Raw genomic sequence first — 16,850 nt, 5'->3', positions numbered from 1 at the left:
ACTCATGTGAACAGAGAACTGCAGGCCCTCATTGTAACACAGAAAAAATAATAATATCTACATTAAAACAGATGGGGGAATTTTAAAAAGCGTCTAGCGCAGGGGCGAGCAAACTACGGCACGTGGGCTGGATCCGGGGCTTTGGATCAGGCCCGCGGGATTGCCCCGCCCCGGCCCTGCTCTCAGAAGTGAACGGCAGCACGTCCCTGGGGTGGGGTTGAGGGGGGGAAGGGAAAGGGCACCGTGCATTGCCCTGCCTCCAGGTACCACCCACAGCTCCCCTTAGCCAGGAACGGGGAACCACGGCCAATGGGAGCTTTGGGGGAGGTACCTGGAGGCATGGCAAGGGCAGCGCGTGGAGCCCTGTGGGCCCCTACCCAAGGGCTGCACAGGGATTAAGAGGGTAGAGTGCTTCCAGTTACCAATATTACTTGCTGCAGCAATTATATAATATACAACATCAACAAATAGAGACAGATACATGCATACATACCAGTATGTAAATTAAATAATCTTTAGAGAGCAATATTACACAAACATTTTAGCAGTATGATAATTAAAATCTTTCTAATGTTTGTTTTTTTAAAGAGTGAATGCTATTTTGAACAGTGAAGCTTTTTGAACATTGTTAATTCGGCTGATCTCAGGTTTACATATGATGTTGGATGTTAGTGTAAATTCAAGTGCCAACTAATATGCTAATATACTAAACCAAGGATTGTATTTTACTGTTTGCACAGTACCTTCTGTTGTATATTTGGTTCTTTTACATGCAATTGCAGTCTCTAATTTCTCAGCTGTTAGCTTTGGAATAAGGAATTCAGCTGCTCCTGCATCAAAGAAAGTATTTCCAATGGCTTTGTCTTTGATGGCCCAAAGCACTTCACATCCTTCAATTTCATACCTGGAAAGCACATTTCAACAATGGATACTATTACGGGTTGCCACAGAGGAAATCTTTGTTTATGAGTCATCTAGATCAGCGGTTCTCCAACTTTAGCAACTTGAGGCCTGCCATTTTGATTTTAAAAATTTTGGGGAGCCCCCTACCCTGCCCGCTCCATCCCCTCTTCCTCTGTCGCTTGCTCTCCCCCATCCTCACTCACTTTCACCAGGCTGTGGCAGGGAGTTGGTAAACGGGAAGGAGGTGAGAGCTCCAGCTTGGGGTACGGCTCTGGGGTGGGACTGGTGATGAGGGATTTGGAGTGTGGGAGGGGACTCTGGGCTGGGGTAGGGGGTTAGGAATGCTGGAGGGGGGTGAAGGCTCCGTCTGGGGGTATGGGCTCTGGGTTGGGGCCAGGGATGAGGGTTTTGGGGTGCAACAGAAGGCTCTGGGCTGGGGACTCTGGGAGGGAGTTTGGGTACAGGAGGGACTCTGGGCTGGGGCAGGGGATTGAGGTGCAGGCTCCCGGCGATGCTTAGCTTGGCTCCCAGGAAGCAGCCACCAGGTTCCTGTGGTCCCTAGGCTGATGCGCAGCCAGTGAGGCTCTGTGCGCTGCCCTCATACCTGCAGATGCTGCCCCCACAGCTGCCAATGGTCACAGTTTCTGGCCAATGGGAGCTGCGGAGCCGGCACTCAGGCAGGGGCAGTGAATAGAGCCTCACTGGCCGCCCCTGTGTCTAGGGTCCAAAGGGACGTGGCAGCCACTTCCGGGAGCTGCATAGAACCAGGGCAGGTGGGGAGCCTGCCTAGGAGGGATGGAGAGGGAGGAGTTGAGCAGCGGGTCCCATGGACCCCTTGGATTGGGGTCCGCAGACTCCCGTTTGAGAAACGCTGATCTAGATTAAAGGAGGGCAGGTGCTTTCATTCCTAAACCTGGACACAAAGTTAATGCTTCCCTGGTGAAAGAAGTTGTGTGCATCCTATTTTCATGCCCTTTAGTACTGGTTATGGAGATTACATGTTATCCCCCTTTTTATGAGACAAATCTACATGTACATATCCAGTACAAAATGTCACTAATGGATCCAAGACCCTACAGCATCATGACAAGATTCCCACAGACACATACTCCCCACCATCACCCGTTCACATGCACTACAGTACCTAAAGAAAATCTTTGCCTGATGAGAGAAAAACCATAAGCAAGACTATCCTTGGCCCTCCAATTTGGTGATCCCTGCAGCATCCCCCATCACTTTAGCCTCAATTCAGAGTAGGGAGCAAGATTCCCTCCAGCACATTATCCTCATTCCAAAACCAATCCTGGTATTAAAAGGACTTCAGAGGAAGATGTAAGAACCACACAGTAGGCAGATCTGCTCCATACTCCCACCTTAGGTCTCATTCTAACCTCTAATAGAGAATAGTTTAAACCCTAAAGCACGAGCTTTAACGTCCCTTTTGATTATTTTTACATTACTTTAACTCTGGATGTTGTTATCCATGTAAATGTCCAATCTCTTTTTGAATCTTGCTGAATTATTGGCCTCAATGATTTTCTGTGATAATGAGTTCTACAGTCCAATTACAAGTTGTGTGAAAGTATTTCCTTTTATCAATGCCCTTACTAAATATAAACAAATAATATTTAGAACTTTATTATAAAGCATTTTAAAAAAATCCTAAGATAACACACACTTGGATAACCCAGTTGTTCTAGACTTTATTTACACACATTTCTCAATAACTTAAGAAAATAAATTTACTTACACTAATTCAAGCGCAATGCCACCATTTCCCACAACTGCTATTCTTCTAGCTTTAGCCAAATGATTCTGAAAGGCCTATAGTTAAAAAAAAAAGACGGCTTACAGTATTTTAGTCACTCAAACTTGATCAATTTACATAATTTATTATTCCTCAAATTCTCAAATGTATAATTTTAATAATTATTATATTAATGATTGTGAATGATACACATCTAATTATTTAAGGCATTTTACTGAAGTTAATTAAGACTCTATAGCTCTGTTAGGAAGCCACAATGTGCCTCTACTATATTGCTTTTATAGATAAATAAACTGAGAAGAGGAAAGGTAAGTGATTTAGTTGAGACTAAATGGCAGAGTTTGTAATAGAATCCAGGAGTCTCTCCCTTGTCCTAACCACTAATGCACATTTCTTCTCAAATTTTAGAATGTAAAAGCCAATAATGAAATCATGTTCTGTTTGTTTGAGTCCAATTTTATTTCACTCAATATCTTGTAAAAAGAGAAAATGGACCAGGATAAGGAGACTGATTTAACAGTAAGGTTCTTAGATTTGCCACAGACTTTTTTGTTTGCTTGGAAAAGATTTTGAAAAAGAAAATTAAATCCCTGAGTTACATAACTTATGAGCTAGAGATGCTGCTATTCAGAAAACAAAGAATACCAGACAGTATTTTGCATCATATCATTATCACTTGGGACACTATATTTTAAACAAAAATCTGCATCCACTGGGACTGAATAACTCATGGCACAGAAAGCCATTAAATTTTGAACTGTTGATTTGAATCTAGTCCAGATCAGCAGTGACCAAGAGTCATGAAAATCTGGTGATGGTTTGAGAATTTATGAAAAAATGACCTAGTAGTCATTACCATATGGATCACCGTACCATATGGATCAACGTACACGACTGACCACCCTTGTGGTTAGTCACAACAGAGAAATAAAAAACTGAGAGGCTATGAAAACAACTATCCTCTCTTGTACCTAGAGCAGGGGTAGGCAACCTATGGCACGCATGCCAAAGGCGGCACACGAGCTGATTTTCACTGGCACTCACGCTGCCTGAGTCCTGGCCACCGGTCCGGGGGGGCGGGAGGGGCTCTGCATTTTAATTTCATTTTAAATGAAGATTCTTAAACATTTTAAAAACCTTATTTACTTTACATACAACAATAGTTTAGTTATATATTGTAGACTTATAGAAAGAGACCTTCTAAAAACATTAAAATGTATTACTGGCATGCGAAACCTTAAATTAGAGTGAATAAATGAAGACTCAGCACACCACTTCTGAAAGGTTGCCGACCCCTGCTCTAGAGGTTGTCTTTCTGGGCTTGTCTTCATTAGCCTTCTTTAATTCAAGTTAATGGATGGCCAATTTCTTTACAAAAACAAATTTACAGCCTAGATCTAATGTGTAGGGCATCCCCACAAGCCTTTACAAATTCATTGAATACCTCAAGTTAATTGGCAAGCACTGAACTTGAGCTAAAAATATATGGTGTAGACATACCTACACTGTAGTAAGCAAGAAAATATGGGGAAGCTTGCTGCCTATGCTGTATGTTTTCAATCTGGCACCTGTTACCAGCACAAAATCAACTACTATTTTGCTTATTCTGAAGGTTCTCATGATGGGAACCCACTCTATCCATTCATGAGTTATGTTTGAAAATAGAGATCTTATTTTTTAAAATGGCATTTCAGAGTTACTTCTTTGCCTCTAAAAATGTATAACAATGGTTTCTATTATTTATTTCTGGGAATTAGGATAACATCTTGTTTATCTATTTCATTCCACAATAATTTTTACATTACACTGTGACTAACCACGTGTGTAGTTAGGATGCAAAATGCTAACATGTTGATGAACCATGAAAATATATTACCTGAGCACTGTCAGTATCCCGGATTCCTAATACATATGGGTTTTCTTCAAAAATTAACTTAGGTTTTGCTCCTGCACATAGGCAAAGTTTTTCATATATACACTGTTTGCCATCTTCTGTGAAAATTTTCTGTTAAAAGATTAAAAAGATAAACCATCTATATAGGTCAACTAAGAAAACTGAGGGTACACCTAAAAATCACAGTATTTTGCTGGTTTCAAAAACTGTAACTGGCTATTAGAAAAGTAAAAATAAGTAAGCAAGTCCTCTCTCTCTAATTCAAAATCTTAGCAGTTTATACTACACTCATAACAGTGCTATGTGAGTTCCTATATCACTTGAATGGAAATTGCATATAGTAAACTCAATAAGATTACAAGACAAAATATAAAGCTTGCCTCTTGTTGGCACTCTGTATTTTGTTATGGTGTTGACGGAAGAGTTTGTTTTGTGCATTAGACTGTTTTTTACTAGCTTGTATATCATGGCAAAACCTACACTGCTTTACTAGTCCAAATGCTATTTTTTATAGTGAAGATTACTTCTGTATTTTGTAGAATGGAAGCCTGTGATTAATTTACATGCATGTACACAGAATTCTGTTCGGGGCGGCCTGCGGTATAAATAGTTGCTTTTGGGGATCTGTGTTCAAAATCATGTTTTTTCCCCCACGTCTTTCAAAGAATATAAAGTGCCATCGATGCAACTCTACATACTGCCACATCTGGTCAACCAAGTATCTCATCCAAAGTTCATTAAAGTCAATGGAAAGGCTACCACTGACTTCAATAGGCATTGGATCAGATTCTAAAAGAGCAACATTGTCAGGTTCTGGAGAAAGTCACATAAAGCTGCAGCACGGAACATTTAAAAAGCAACATTTTGTAAGCTTATTTGCTATTCTCCACCTCAGGGATGGTCACATTACAATGGTTCTGTCCATCTTGTAGAGAGCTTATAAAGGGCGTTGGAAGCCTCTGAGATGAAAGATGATGTACACATGCAATATGGCTGTGATTTTGGGGGGATTACCCAGATCAGTAAAAGGATCCGTCACCACCTGCCTTGTAATCTTGAGTGCCTAAATGCTAAACTATTTGGCTCAGAGCCCTGACACCAATAACCAGCCCACAAGCGTAAAGGTCTTACCCTGGCTTTTATCTGCCTCATTACTCCTTGCAGGGTGACCCTATCAGCCCTTCCAATTTTCCCCAAATCCGCCTACCACAAGTTCTTAACTATCAGACACTCAGACATTTTCCCTTTAGTTCATCACCCCTGAAGGTGCGAAAACAGCTCTCGCCCTCCTATTATCAGTTCAGTTTGGCACATACACGCCAAACAATTTGCATACCAGAGACCAGGTTGTTGTAAAAATAAATGAAAAGTTTATTTAACAGAAAACTCACAGATTCAAAGATGAAACAGTAAGGAAAAGCAAACACATATAAGTTACACAGAAAATAAACATAAAGACAACATCTGGCTTTGCACTTCCATATTAAAAAAACCCCTTTTTCTAATAAAAGTTACCTATTGCTTTTGAACAGTTTCTCACAGTGCTCTCTAGCCCAAGCTAGGGGAGATCCAGCATTCACAGATAGATCACTGTCTTTGAGACTGTGCAAAGTCCAAGTGTCTGCTAATTAAGAACTCAGGAAGGATGGATTTGGGTAGACTCAAGACCAGAAGGGCTGTTGGGGTCACCCTATGAGGAGTAACTAGGCTGGTGGAAGCCAGGGTGAGACCTTTATGCCTGTGGTCTGGCTACTGGTGTCAGGGTTCTGAGCTACAGCAGCACAGTACTAAGGCCCCCCAAAGGTCCAGGGCAGGGGTTACTGAACCCATTACTGGTCTGGGTGATCCCCAAAATGTCACAATGGCCATCCCAGGGGACATCCCTAAAACAAAACAAAACCTACAACATATTAATAAAGCACACATACAATAGTTTTAATAATGTATTATACCTGAGGGCATACATCAGCCTAACAGATATAGAATATGAGTATACTACCTTAACCTAAGTACAGTGAATTAATTACAGGTATACCAGTTACATATAATAAAAGCAAAAAACAGAGTTGGCTCTGAATGTAGGTAAACGAATAATATTGAGGTAAAAAACAAAGCCTTCCAACTTTACTCTGTAAGTAAGACACTGAACAAGGATTAGAGAGACTGTGTGCACTATATTTTTGCTGGAGAATGAAGAAAAAAGTGTAGGGATTTATTTATTTTGTTCTCCTGAGAGTTAAAAGTGGGTATTTATTATAAATTTATAAAGTCAGTACTATTTTTGGTTTTTCTTTGGCAACAAACCAAGTTACAGTTCACAGAGAGTGCTGATTAGTGATTTAAAAAAATTTCAGGAATCTTAATTCTATTATATCTGGTTTCATGATCAACCTCTTTGCTACTCTGCTCTAAAGATCCATGCAATATATTAGAGGAATCAGGAGTCTTGATCTAATCATCCTAACCACTGAAATTTTCTAATGACTTATGACCTATGATTGTTTTTTTACCCCATTGCCTACATTTCTTCTAAAAGTGCACTATAAGTGAACTGTGACATTTCTCTTCTGTTCTAAATCGTGGTAAATTAATTTTAATCATTAAATATTCTGTTTTAACAACATATTTCATTTGAAAAATGGATCCCTTCTTAAACTCATTCACTTTCAGGATCCATAGAAAATTAGGCAACACAAAGTTCTCTTACATGTTCCTGACTTTTCAACTGTTTCACTCCAGACTCTATAACTTTAATGTTGGGATACCGTTTTTCTAACATAGTGCTTGGTTGTTCTTCAACATCAAATTCCTCTAGTGTTTTGGAGACCTATAGTTTAAAAAATAAAGAAAGAGAAAGAGAGAGAAAGAGAAATCATTCACGTTTTAATTGTTTTACTTCTTTCATTAAGTTTTCAATGAAACCTATTCATTGGAAAATAGATATGTTTACTCCCAGTCTGTAAACTTAAAGCATCAAACCCACAGCAAATTCTTTCAACCAAGTCAGAAAGTTACTACTAAAATTAAGCATTTAGGTACATAACCTGTTAATAAATATTCCTAAGAGAAGCTCTCAGCAGTACGTTATCACTCCAAATGGAACTTGGACTTCTAAATCCCTATTTTGAGACATTTAAAATAAGACTAGATTAAGCACCTGAGACCATATTTGCCCCCGGAGGATTGACTAATCAATCAAATAGGTCTTTTCCATATCTAATTTCTATTATAAGTGGGGCTGGTAGAACCATCTATTATTAAGGCAGCCCTACACTTTCCATTTTAAGACTGTTTCCAGTTGCTTGTAACTTTGCAAAACTAAATTCACTTGGGCTGCAATGTTCCATGCTGGGCCTTAGCCTAAATTTTTTTGGCAAATTTTAGCCACAACAGTTCAGTTATTTTTAAGAACAAGGCTAGAAAAAAATACACTGTTTTGCCCACATTAAAAAATTCTGGTGACCTTTTCTTTGAACAGATCTATGACCTATATGCTGTGAGCAGGGACTTGACATTTGGCAGGGGGGTGGCCTTTGTGTAAGGGACACGTATTTTGCTGTTCTTGTGAAAATATGCCAAAATTTGGCCAAGAGATAAAAGTGAATGAAAAATCTCAGTTCATACATGTATTCAAGAGAGACTTCTTAGAGATTCACAGCTAAAATCTCTGAAGATTCCATCTTTACTGAACATGCTTGAGTCTTTCACAGCTCCTAGTGCGGACTGATCTAACAAACATGCCACCTCCACACATCAGCTGAGCATGATCCATTCTCTCACAGCTCCTACCTGTGATCAGACTCTGCATAAACCATCTCCACACGCAACTGAGTATGCTCCAGCCCAGGGCCAGGGGGTGAAGTCAGACTTTCCCTTTAATGACTGCTCCAAGCCGGCATGTGCAGTCTCTTCTGTTGGCACCCGGATAGTGTGGAGGATGAAGCTGCCTGATTCAAATGCAATGGAGGCAAAAGCCAGACCAGGGGGTGGGAAAGTAGTAGATTGGAAAAGAAGTCTGGTGAGACTGGGACTTGAAGAACTCAGGGGAGAGAAACTGGGAATGGCTGGGCATGGAGATTGTTACAGGGAGCCAGGACGGGAGAAGAGGGGAATAGCTCAGTGGTTTGAGCATTGGCCTGCTAAATCCAGGAGTGTGTGTTCAATCCTTGAGGGGGGCCATTTAGGGATCTGGGGCAAAAATCTGTCTGGAGATTAGTCCTGCTTTGAGCAGGGGGTTGGACTATATGACCTCCTGAGCTCCCTTTCAACCCTAATATTCTATGAATGGAGACTGAAATTGGGAGCTTGAGGGAAGGAAGCTAGAACAGGTTGGACAAGCAGACTGGGAGCCAGGGAGAGAAGGGGAAAAGGGCAAGAGATTGAAACCATATGCATAAGCATTTGTGGAATCAGGCCCTAAATTATCTCTACTGAGTAAAATGCTTTAGTAACTTTTATGGACACCAACACAAAAACAAAAATTAAGTCTCTCTCTTACCTGTTTGAAATTTGTTATTGCTTTTATAACTGGAGAAGCTGTTACTAAGAGAATATCTTCTGATGGAAATTCTGTAGCCAGCTTGTAAAGAAAGAGAAAGCATGATGAGTAAACATAGCTGTCAGTGGAATTTGACTTTATATAAGACAATAACAGTACTAAAAAACCAAAAGTTATCGTATTAAGGATTTTAGTCTTATAAAACCCAGAGATGTAAGCAAATATTACCTCCATTTTACAGAAGGGTAAACTTGGCTTGGGTGATACAATGGAAGCGAACCTGACTCCCAGGTCCAAGGCTTTCTTTATTTACAGACATTTCCATAAGACTCACATCATGGCACGAATACCTAACCACAAGATGACCCTTCATACCATCACACAAGCCAAACTGGGAGGTGTAAAGTCACATCCATTGAGATCTGAAGAGCCTGTATGCCTGGAGTCCAATTATTAGTGGGCAGTGGTAACTCAGTTAAAATTATATTAAAGACTTTTGACTATAGAAAGAACAGTGAATACCTAGTATCTCTGAATGAGTTTTATGGAAAATGGATTATAATCTTTGGCTAATTATGGATTTTTTGATGTCTTGGTTATATAATTAAGCTGTTTAAAAATTCATGTTTTTGCTATTTTTGCCAGGGAGGGTCTCATTGGCTTCTGTAGTCCTCTAGCAGAAAGATACAACAACAGATTTGGTTCAAATTTGCAAATATCGTTGTTTCCGTAACACAGGTTCCTAGAATACGATCTTCGGGTAAGTGAACGACAATTTTTTAAACAAAAGTACTTTAAAGTGGTAACAGCAAGTTGTGCGTTAATCTGAAGCCACTGATTTTTAATTTGATGACAAAAAACTGTGCCACAGCAAGAATGTTGTCAGTTATAAAGAGAGGGAGAGGCATGTGGGCTTGCTTCATAAGGGAAAGTTCTCTTAGCTAGGAACAAGGAGCCCAGACGTTCAGATGTTCTCACCTCTTCTAAGCGCAGTATAAATTCTCATGCAATTCACTACCTTTATTATTGACTAATGCCAGGGAGGGTTGAAAGGAATAATTTAAAATTGTTGGATGCGAAGTAATTTTATTTTAAAAATTACTATAATTCTTTAGTTTCAAGAAATAAGAAATGGTAGGCCAGATCTTACTGTTTCTCTTGCTGTCAACTGAGGGGTGTGGCTCCCATTATTTAGTCACAGGTTCATTAAGGGATCCATGAGAAAGACTAAGCAAAATAATCACTGTTATTAACCATGGCTATTTTAATACTGAAAAAAGGAAAAGAAAATATTAAACACCACAAATGACCAAATACAAATGATAAACCAGTTATTTCCATTACAACTTCTTCTGTATGTCTCTCTGAGGAGAGTTTTTGACAGGAATTACACTTTTAAGAGTGAACAGCCTCTGGTGGATACTTTGTCTTGTAAGATAAGACTCAAGCATATGGTTTCCCCAAATTATTGTGAATCTATTGTTTAGATACCGACGAATGTTTTATAATTTAGTCTCATGGGAGGTGGACTTGTTAATAAACAAACAGTTTATAGTTCGCAAAGGAGGCAATCCTAACCACATCCTATGAAATAAAAAAAATTAAATCAATTAGAAAAAGCCATTTAAGGAGCTGTCTTGAGACAGGCCAATTAACCAACATTTAGAATATTAAATTACACTATTTCTTTAGTCTTGCCTACACTACACAATTTTGTTGACAAAAGTCAGCTTTCATCGACAAAACACTGGAGGTATACATAGTGAAATGCTCCTTCCACTGATGTAACTCCCCTGCTATGCTGACATAATAAAACCATCTCAACAAGCGACAGAGCTTTTTGCAACATAATTAGAGCAACACAGCATCAGTGTAGGCACCTTACTTGGTTATGTCACCCTAATTGCCTCCAGAAAGTGTCCCACAATGCCCATCATGACCATTCTGGTCAGCAGTTTGAACTCTGCTGCTCTGATATGCACCCATCCCCCATTTAAAGGCCTGGGAATTTTTGAAATTCCTCTTCCTGTTTGCTCCGTGTGCACAGTTCACACAGCTGACGCAACAGATGCGCTCCCATGTGCAACACACGGGAGCTGTTGGATCTGCTGATATATGGGGAGACGAGGTTGTGCAGTCACAGCTTTGCACCAACTGTAGGAATTTCAATACCTACAGGCTAATTGCTATTGGCATGCAGGAGAAGGGGCACAAAAGGAACACGCAGCAGTGTTGTGCTAAAATCAAGGAGCTGAGACAGGCGTACCAGAAGGCAAGGGGGGGCCAATCGTCGCTCTGGTGCAGCACCAAAGATATGCTGCTTCTATAAGCAACTGCACGACATCCTTGGCAGCGACCCCATCTTCACCACCAAGAGCCCCATGGATGCTTCAGGGGCATGGAGGCAACGGCCATCAGACTCAACTCCAGTGAGGAAGTGGTGGACAAGGAGATGGAGGTGGAGCTGGAAGATGATGTAGAGCACAAGGCAGGGTCATCAAGTGGCACAGTGAGTCAGGATCTCTTTTCCAATCCGGAGGGGTATAACTAATCCCAGCACTCTGGCTTTGGCACGGAGGATGCAGGAGAGGAGAGCTCTGGTAAGTGCTCATTTTGCTTTCATACCGCATGGTGACAGGAGATTGAGCTCTCATGTACTTTGTTAGATGTTGGAGGTGGGATAAGGGACAGAAATTAACAACAGAGTCTGTTCATCTATGTAGTGGGGCCACAGCAGAAAAATTTATTAATGTACATGGGTATGTCTCTGGAATCCTCCACAGTGATCTCTAGGAAACTTTCTTGTAGGTACTCTGCAATTCACTGCCAAAGGTTCCTTGGTAGAGCTGCCTTGTTTCTACCCCCAGTGTATGAAAACTCTACAGTGCCACCCGGCAATTATTTTTGCAGGAACCAAAGTGGCACACAGACAAGCAGCATACAGAGCTGGTCTGAAACCACATGCAGGCAGGCAGATGTTCCCTTGCATCCTGAATTACCCTGAGGAGTGAGATATCGGGTTTGATTGCCCTAGCCTGTGGAAAAGGGTACAAGTATTCAGAACAGGCTCCCTAGCCACTAATAGTAATCCCTTCAAAAATCACCCTTTGTACTTTCTTGCCCTTTCCTTTCCTCCCCCCATGAACTCACCTCATAATTGGGACTCTTGGCCAACTGTGTGCTATCCAAGGGACTGTGAGAAAGAGGTATGTGTAACTTTTGTGATTCACGTCTGTGAACGCACTCACAATATTGTCTCTGTTCACTGTTCTTTTGCCTTCTGCACATGTGCCTTGAGAACACAATCCTCCACACTGGCAGAGAGCCTCCATCAAATAAAGGAGCAAACCCAGGAGGAATGAGGAGGAAATGTTTTGACAAGTGCTGCAGTCAATAGATGCAGCACATAGTGAAACAAGAGCATGGAGGGAGACGAATTAATGAAAGACTGAGGCTTGATAGCCAGGAAGAGACACTGGCAGGAGTGGATGATAAACCTCCTGGACCAGACAGAGATGTTGAAGTCCCTCATTAGCCTGCAATCAGAGCAAATCCACGCCAAACTCCCTCCAGCCACTACAGAACTCTGGTCCATCCCTCTCCCAACTCCCCCACTGCATTCATTGCGTGTTTCCAGTCCCTCACAGTAACCTGTGCACGCCACGCTTGAGAATGATTTTCCAATGAAAACTGGAATTACACCCAGCTATGAAAGTCCTAACCTCAAGAATGTTCATTTTCATGTTCTGTTTGTCCAAAAGTTTGTGTTTTATCCCGTTATTAAACTTGGAGTCTTTATTTGTGTCATACATACATCACTCAGTACTAACACTGAAACACAGTGGCTATAGGTAGGAATATTTGCTCCTTGCAATAAATCCTCAAGAAGCAAGCACTACAGGGGTAAGTAAACATTGTCTGGCTGAATGCATCACATACAGACACAATACCGAGAATCACTGTCAAAAGCTTCTTCAAGACCTCCCTGATTTGAATAGCCTCCTGTTGCGCTCTTCTAATTGCCAACTGTCTGTCTGCTCAAAATCAGCAGCCAGTTGATCAGCCTCAGTGGCCCACCCTGGGGAAACTTTTCCCCCTTCAATTAACAAATATTATGGAGAGTACAGCAGGCCGCAATGACCATCGGAATATTTTCCTCATTGAGGTCTACCTGGAAAAAAAAAGACAGAGCCAGCCAAAGGCACATGCAATGGTCATTCGGCATCTGCTAAGCCTGTTGTTGAATTGCTCCTTGCTGCTGTCTAGGTTTCCTGTGTAAGGCTTCATGAGCTCCAGGAGCAAGGTGTATGCCGGCTCTCCAAGGATCACTATGGGAATTTTCATATTCCCTCTGGAATCTTCTGGTCTGGAAAGAAAATCCCAGCATGCAGCTTTCTATACAGTCCACTGTTCCAAAAGTGCATCATTCACTTTCCCTGACCACCCCGCATTGATGTCAGTGAAATGGCTCCCGTGATCCACCAGCACCTGCAAGATCATGGAGAAGTAGCCCTTTCGGTGGATGTACTCTGTCGCAAGATGGTTGGGAATATGCATTCTATCTATCATCCTATCGCAGTTAGGGAATACCATTGCCTCAAAGTCATCAATTATTTCCTGGACATTACTAACAGTCACAGTCCTTTGTAGCAGGAGGTGGTTAATGGCCCTGCACACTTGCATCACCACAGCCCCCATGGTGGACTTTCCAACTCCAAACTGATTCACAACTGATTGGAAGCAGTCTGGAGTTGCCAGCTTCCACACAGCAATCGCCACTTGCTTTTCCACAGTCAGAGCAGCTCTCATTCTGGTGTTCTTAAGCTGCAGTGCTGGAGCGAGCTCCACAAACAGTTCCAGAAAGGTGACTTTGCGCATCCAAAAGTTCTGCAGCCACTGCTCATCATCCCATACATGCATTACAATGCGATCTCGCCACTCAGTGCTTGTTGCCCGATCCCAGTATCAATGGTCCACTGTGGAAAGCTGATCTGTGAATGCCAGCAGCAATCTTGAATTATTTATTTCCACTGCAGACAGCAGGGCAGGCATCACTAGTTCACTCTCTGTTTCACAGCTCATGAAATACTGCAAGACCAGCCACACTGTGTTCATCAGACTCATCACCGGAATGGTCAGAAGCTCAGGATCCATGCTGTTAGGCACAGTTGCCAAGTGCACAGTTTACAAGGGCTTTTGAAAAATGGCATAAAATGGAAGTAGGAAGCCCAAGGAATGATGGGATGGAAAGAACTGCATCCCAGGATGGTGAGCACATCCCCATGATGCAATCTAATCCTTTGGCAAAGTCGTAGTTAACCTTGTCTCATGAATTCATGCTGAAGTTTTGGGACATCCCAGAGGACCGGAAAAGGGCAAATATAGTAGCTACCGATAAAAAGGGGAACAAGGACAACTCAGAGAATTATAGACCACACAGCCTAACTTGGGTACTCAAAGTTAATGACGCAAATAATCAAACAATCAGTTTGAAAGCAACTAGAAGATAATAAGAACATAAAAATGGCTATACTGGATCAGACCAGTATCCTGTCTTCTGACAGTGGTCACTGCCAGGTGCTTCAGAGGGAATGAACTGAACATGGCAATTAGCGAGTGTCATCCTGTCTCCTGTCACCCTGTCCCAGCTCTGGCAGTCAGAGACTTAGGGTCACCCAGAGAATGAATGAATTCCACAGATTGTGTGTTGTATACAAAAGTACTTCCTTGTGTTTGTTTTAAATCTGCTGCTTATTAATTTCATTGGGTGTCACCTTGATTTTGTTATATGAAAAGTGAAATAACACTTCCTTTTTCACTTTCTCCATTATTTTAGAATTCTATCTTATCTCCCTTCATCACCTCTTTTCTAAGCTGAACAGTGCCAATCTTTCTGCTCTCTTCCTATAAGAAACTGTTCCATACCCCTAATAATTTTCATTGTCCTTCTCTGAACTTTTTCTAATTCTAATATATCTCTTTGAGATGGGGAGATCAGAACTGCATACAGTATTGAAGGTGTGGATGTACCATGGATTTATACAGTGGCATATGATATTGCTTTTTTTGACTGCTGCTGCAAAATGAGCAGATGTTTACAGAGAGGTAACAGTGAACCTGGATTTGTCAATAACAAATCATGTCAAACCAACGTACTATCCTTCTTTGAGATGGTAACAAGCCTTGCAGATGGGATAAAGCTGTAGATATTATTTAGCTCAACTTTAGTAAGGGTTTTGAAACTGTCTCACATGATGTTCTGATAAACAAACTAGGGAAATATAGCCTTGATAAGCCTATAATAAGATGGGTGCACAACTGGTTGGAATACCATATTCAGAAAGCAGTTATCTATCATTCAGAGTCAAGCTGGAGGGGTATATGGAGTGGGGTCCTGCAGGCCCCTGTCCTGGATCCTGCACTATTCAATATATTCATAAATGATTTGGATAATAGCCTAGAGAGTACACTTATAAAGTTTGTGTACAATACCAAGCTGGGAGGGGTTGCAAGTGCTTTTGAGCACAGGATTAGAATTTAAAATAATTTTGACAAACTGAAAAAATGGTCTGAAATACACAGGATGAAATTCAGTAAGAACAAATTCAAAGTACTACATTTAGAGAGAAATAATTGCATAAGTACAAACTAGAAAATGACTGCTAAGGAGTACTGCAGAAAAGGATTTGGGGGCTATAGTGGATCATAAAATTAATATGAGTCAACTATGGCACACTGTAGCAAAAAAGCAAACATTTTGGAACACAATGGGGGGCAGTATGAACAGCTGTGTGGGTTCACAGGTGAGGGGGGGGGCTGTGTGCACAGCTGTGATGGGGTGCACAGGTAAGGGTGGTCTGTGTGCTTGACTGAAGGGGGTGCACAGATGGGCAGTGTGGACACACAGCTGTACAGGATGCCCAGATGGGCTGTGCACGGATGAGGGGGACTGTGCCACACAGGTGGGTGGGAGGGAGGGTATGCACAACAGTGGGGGTTGCACAGTGCAGGGGGACTGCGTGCACAGCTGGGGGCTCTGTGCACTGGTGACGGAAGCCGTGTGCACAGCTGAGGGAAGTGCACAGAGGAAGAGGTGTGTACAGGGGAGAGGGGCTGTGTGGGCACGGCCGAGGCGTGGTCTGGTGGACCCGACAGCTCAGGCAGCTGCAATTCCAGTGCAAACCGGGGAGCAGGTGTTTAGACCCCAACAGGCTCTCCCGGCCCGGCCCGCCCCGCGCTCCCCCGTGCCCGCAGGGGACGAGACGGGCTGGCGCGCGCGCCCCACTCACTGGGCAGTTGGGGACCGGCGGGAAGTGGTGGTTGTCGCGCGCGCGTGAGGCGTGAGGAGCGGTACCTACCCGCTCGGCGCAGGTGACTCCTGCAATCCCCCCTCCCACCACCACAAACCGGCTCCACGCAGGGAGGGGAGCCGCCATCTCGACGCCCGGACCCGGCAACAGCAGAGGGTGGGAGGAGCCCTGGCTACGGTGCGCGGCGGAGCTCAAATCTCCGCCCTTCGCGTTTGCGGCGCCTCCTGCCCAATAGCTCCGCACACGTGACGCTAATGGCAACCTGGCCGCGGAGCCGCTGCTGGGGCAGGACCAGCCCTTGAGCGAGGGCCGGGCATGGAGGGTGAAGTCTGCTGAATCCTGCCCCCGGCAGCCGTCAGAGGCGAGCTCCCCTTATTTGCCTGTGGGGGCAGGGTCACAGGGTGACCAGAGAGCAAATGTGAAAAATCCTGATGGGGGAATAGGAGCCAATATAAGAAAAAGACCCAAAAATCAGGA

At 42.6% G+C, this 16,850-nt stretch overlaps 1 protein-coding gene across 3 annotated transcripts in view; it reads right to left on the bottom strand.

Moving 5' to 3' along the window:
* The window catches only part of PYROXD1 (pyridine nucleotide-disulphide oxidoreductase domain 1), a 39,627-nt gene extending 23,105 nt beyond the window's left edge, over positions 1–16,522 (bottom strand). For all 3 annotated transcript variants that reach the window (XM_050968841.1, XM_050968851.1, XM_050968859.1), the window contains exons 1-6: positions 16,422–16,522; positions 9,064–9,144; positions 7,273–7,392; positions 4,548–4,676; positions 2,654–2,727; positions 744–904 (exon numbers count right to left, since the gene is read on the bottom strand). In XM_050968841.1, coding sequence (XP_050824798.1) covers positions 744–904; positions 2,654–2,727; positions 4,548–4,676; positions 7,273–7,392; positions 9,064–9,144; positions 16,422–16,499 — 643 coding nt within the window. In that variant the 5' untranslated portion in view covers positions 16,500–16,522. The remainder of the gene's footprint in view (positions 1–743; positions 905–2,653; positions 2,728–4,547; positions 4,677–7,272; positions 7,393–9,063; positions 9,145–16,421) is intronic.
* Between the last annotated feature and the right edge of the window lie 328 nt (positions 16,523–16,850).

The sequence above is a fragment of the Gopherus flavomarginatus genome, chromosome 1 (assembly GCF_025201925.1).
Source record: "Gopherus flavomarginatus isolate rGopFla2 chromosome 1, rGopFla2.mat.asm, whole genome shotgun sequence".
Classification (NCBI taxonomy): domain Eukaryota; kingdom Metazoa; phylum Chordata; order Testudines; family Testudinidae; genus Gopherus; species Gopherus flavomarginatus.
This window is presented reverse-complemented; position numbering and strand designations above follow the sequence as displayed.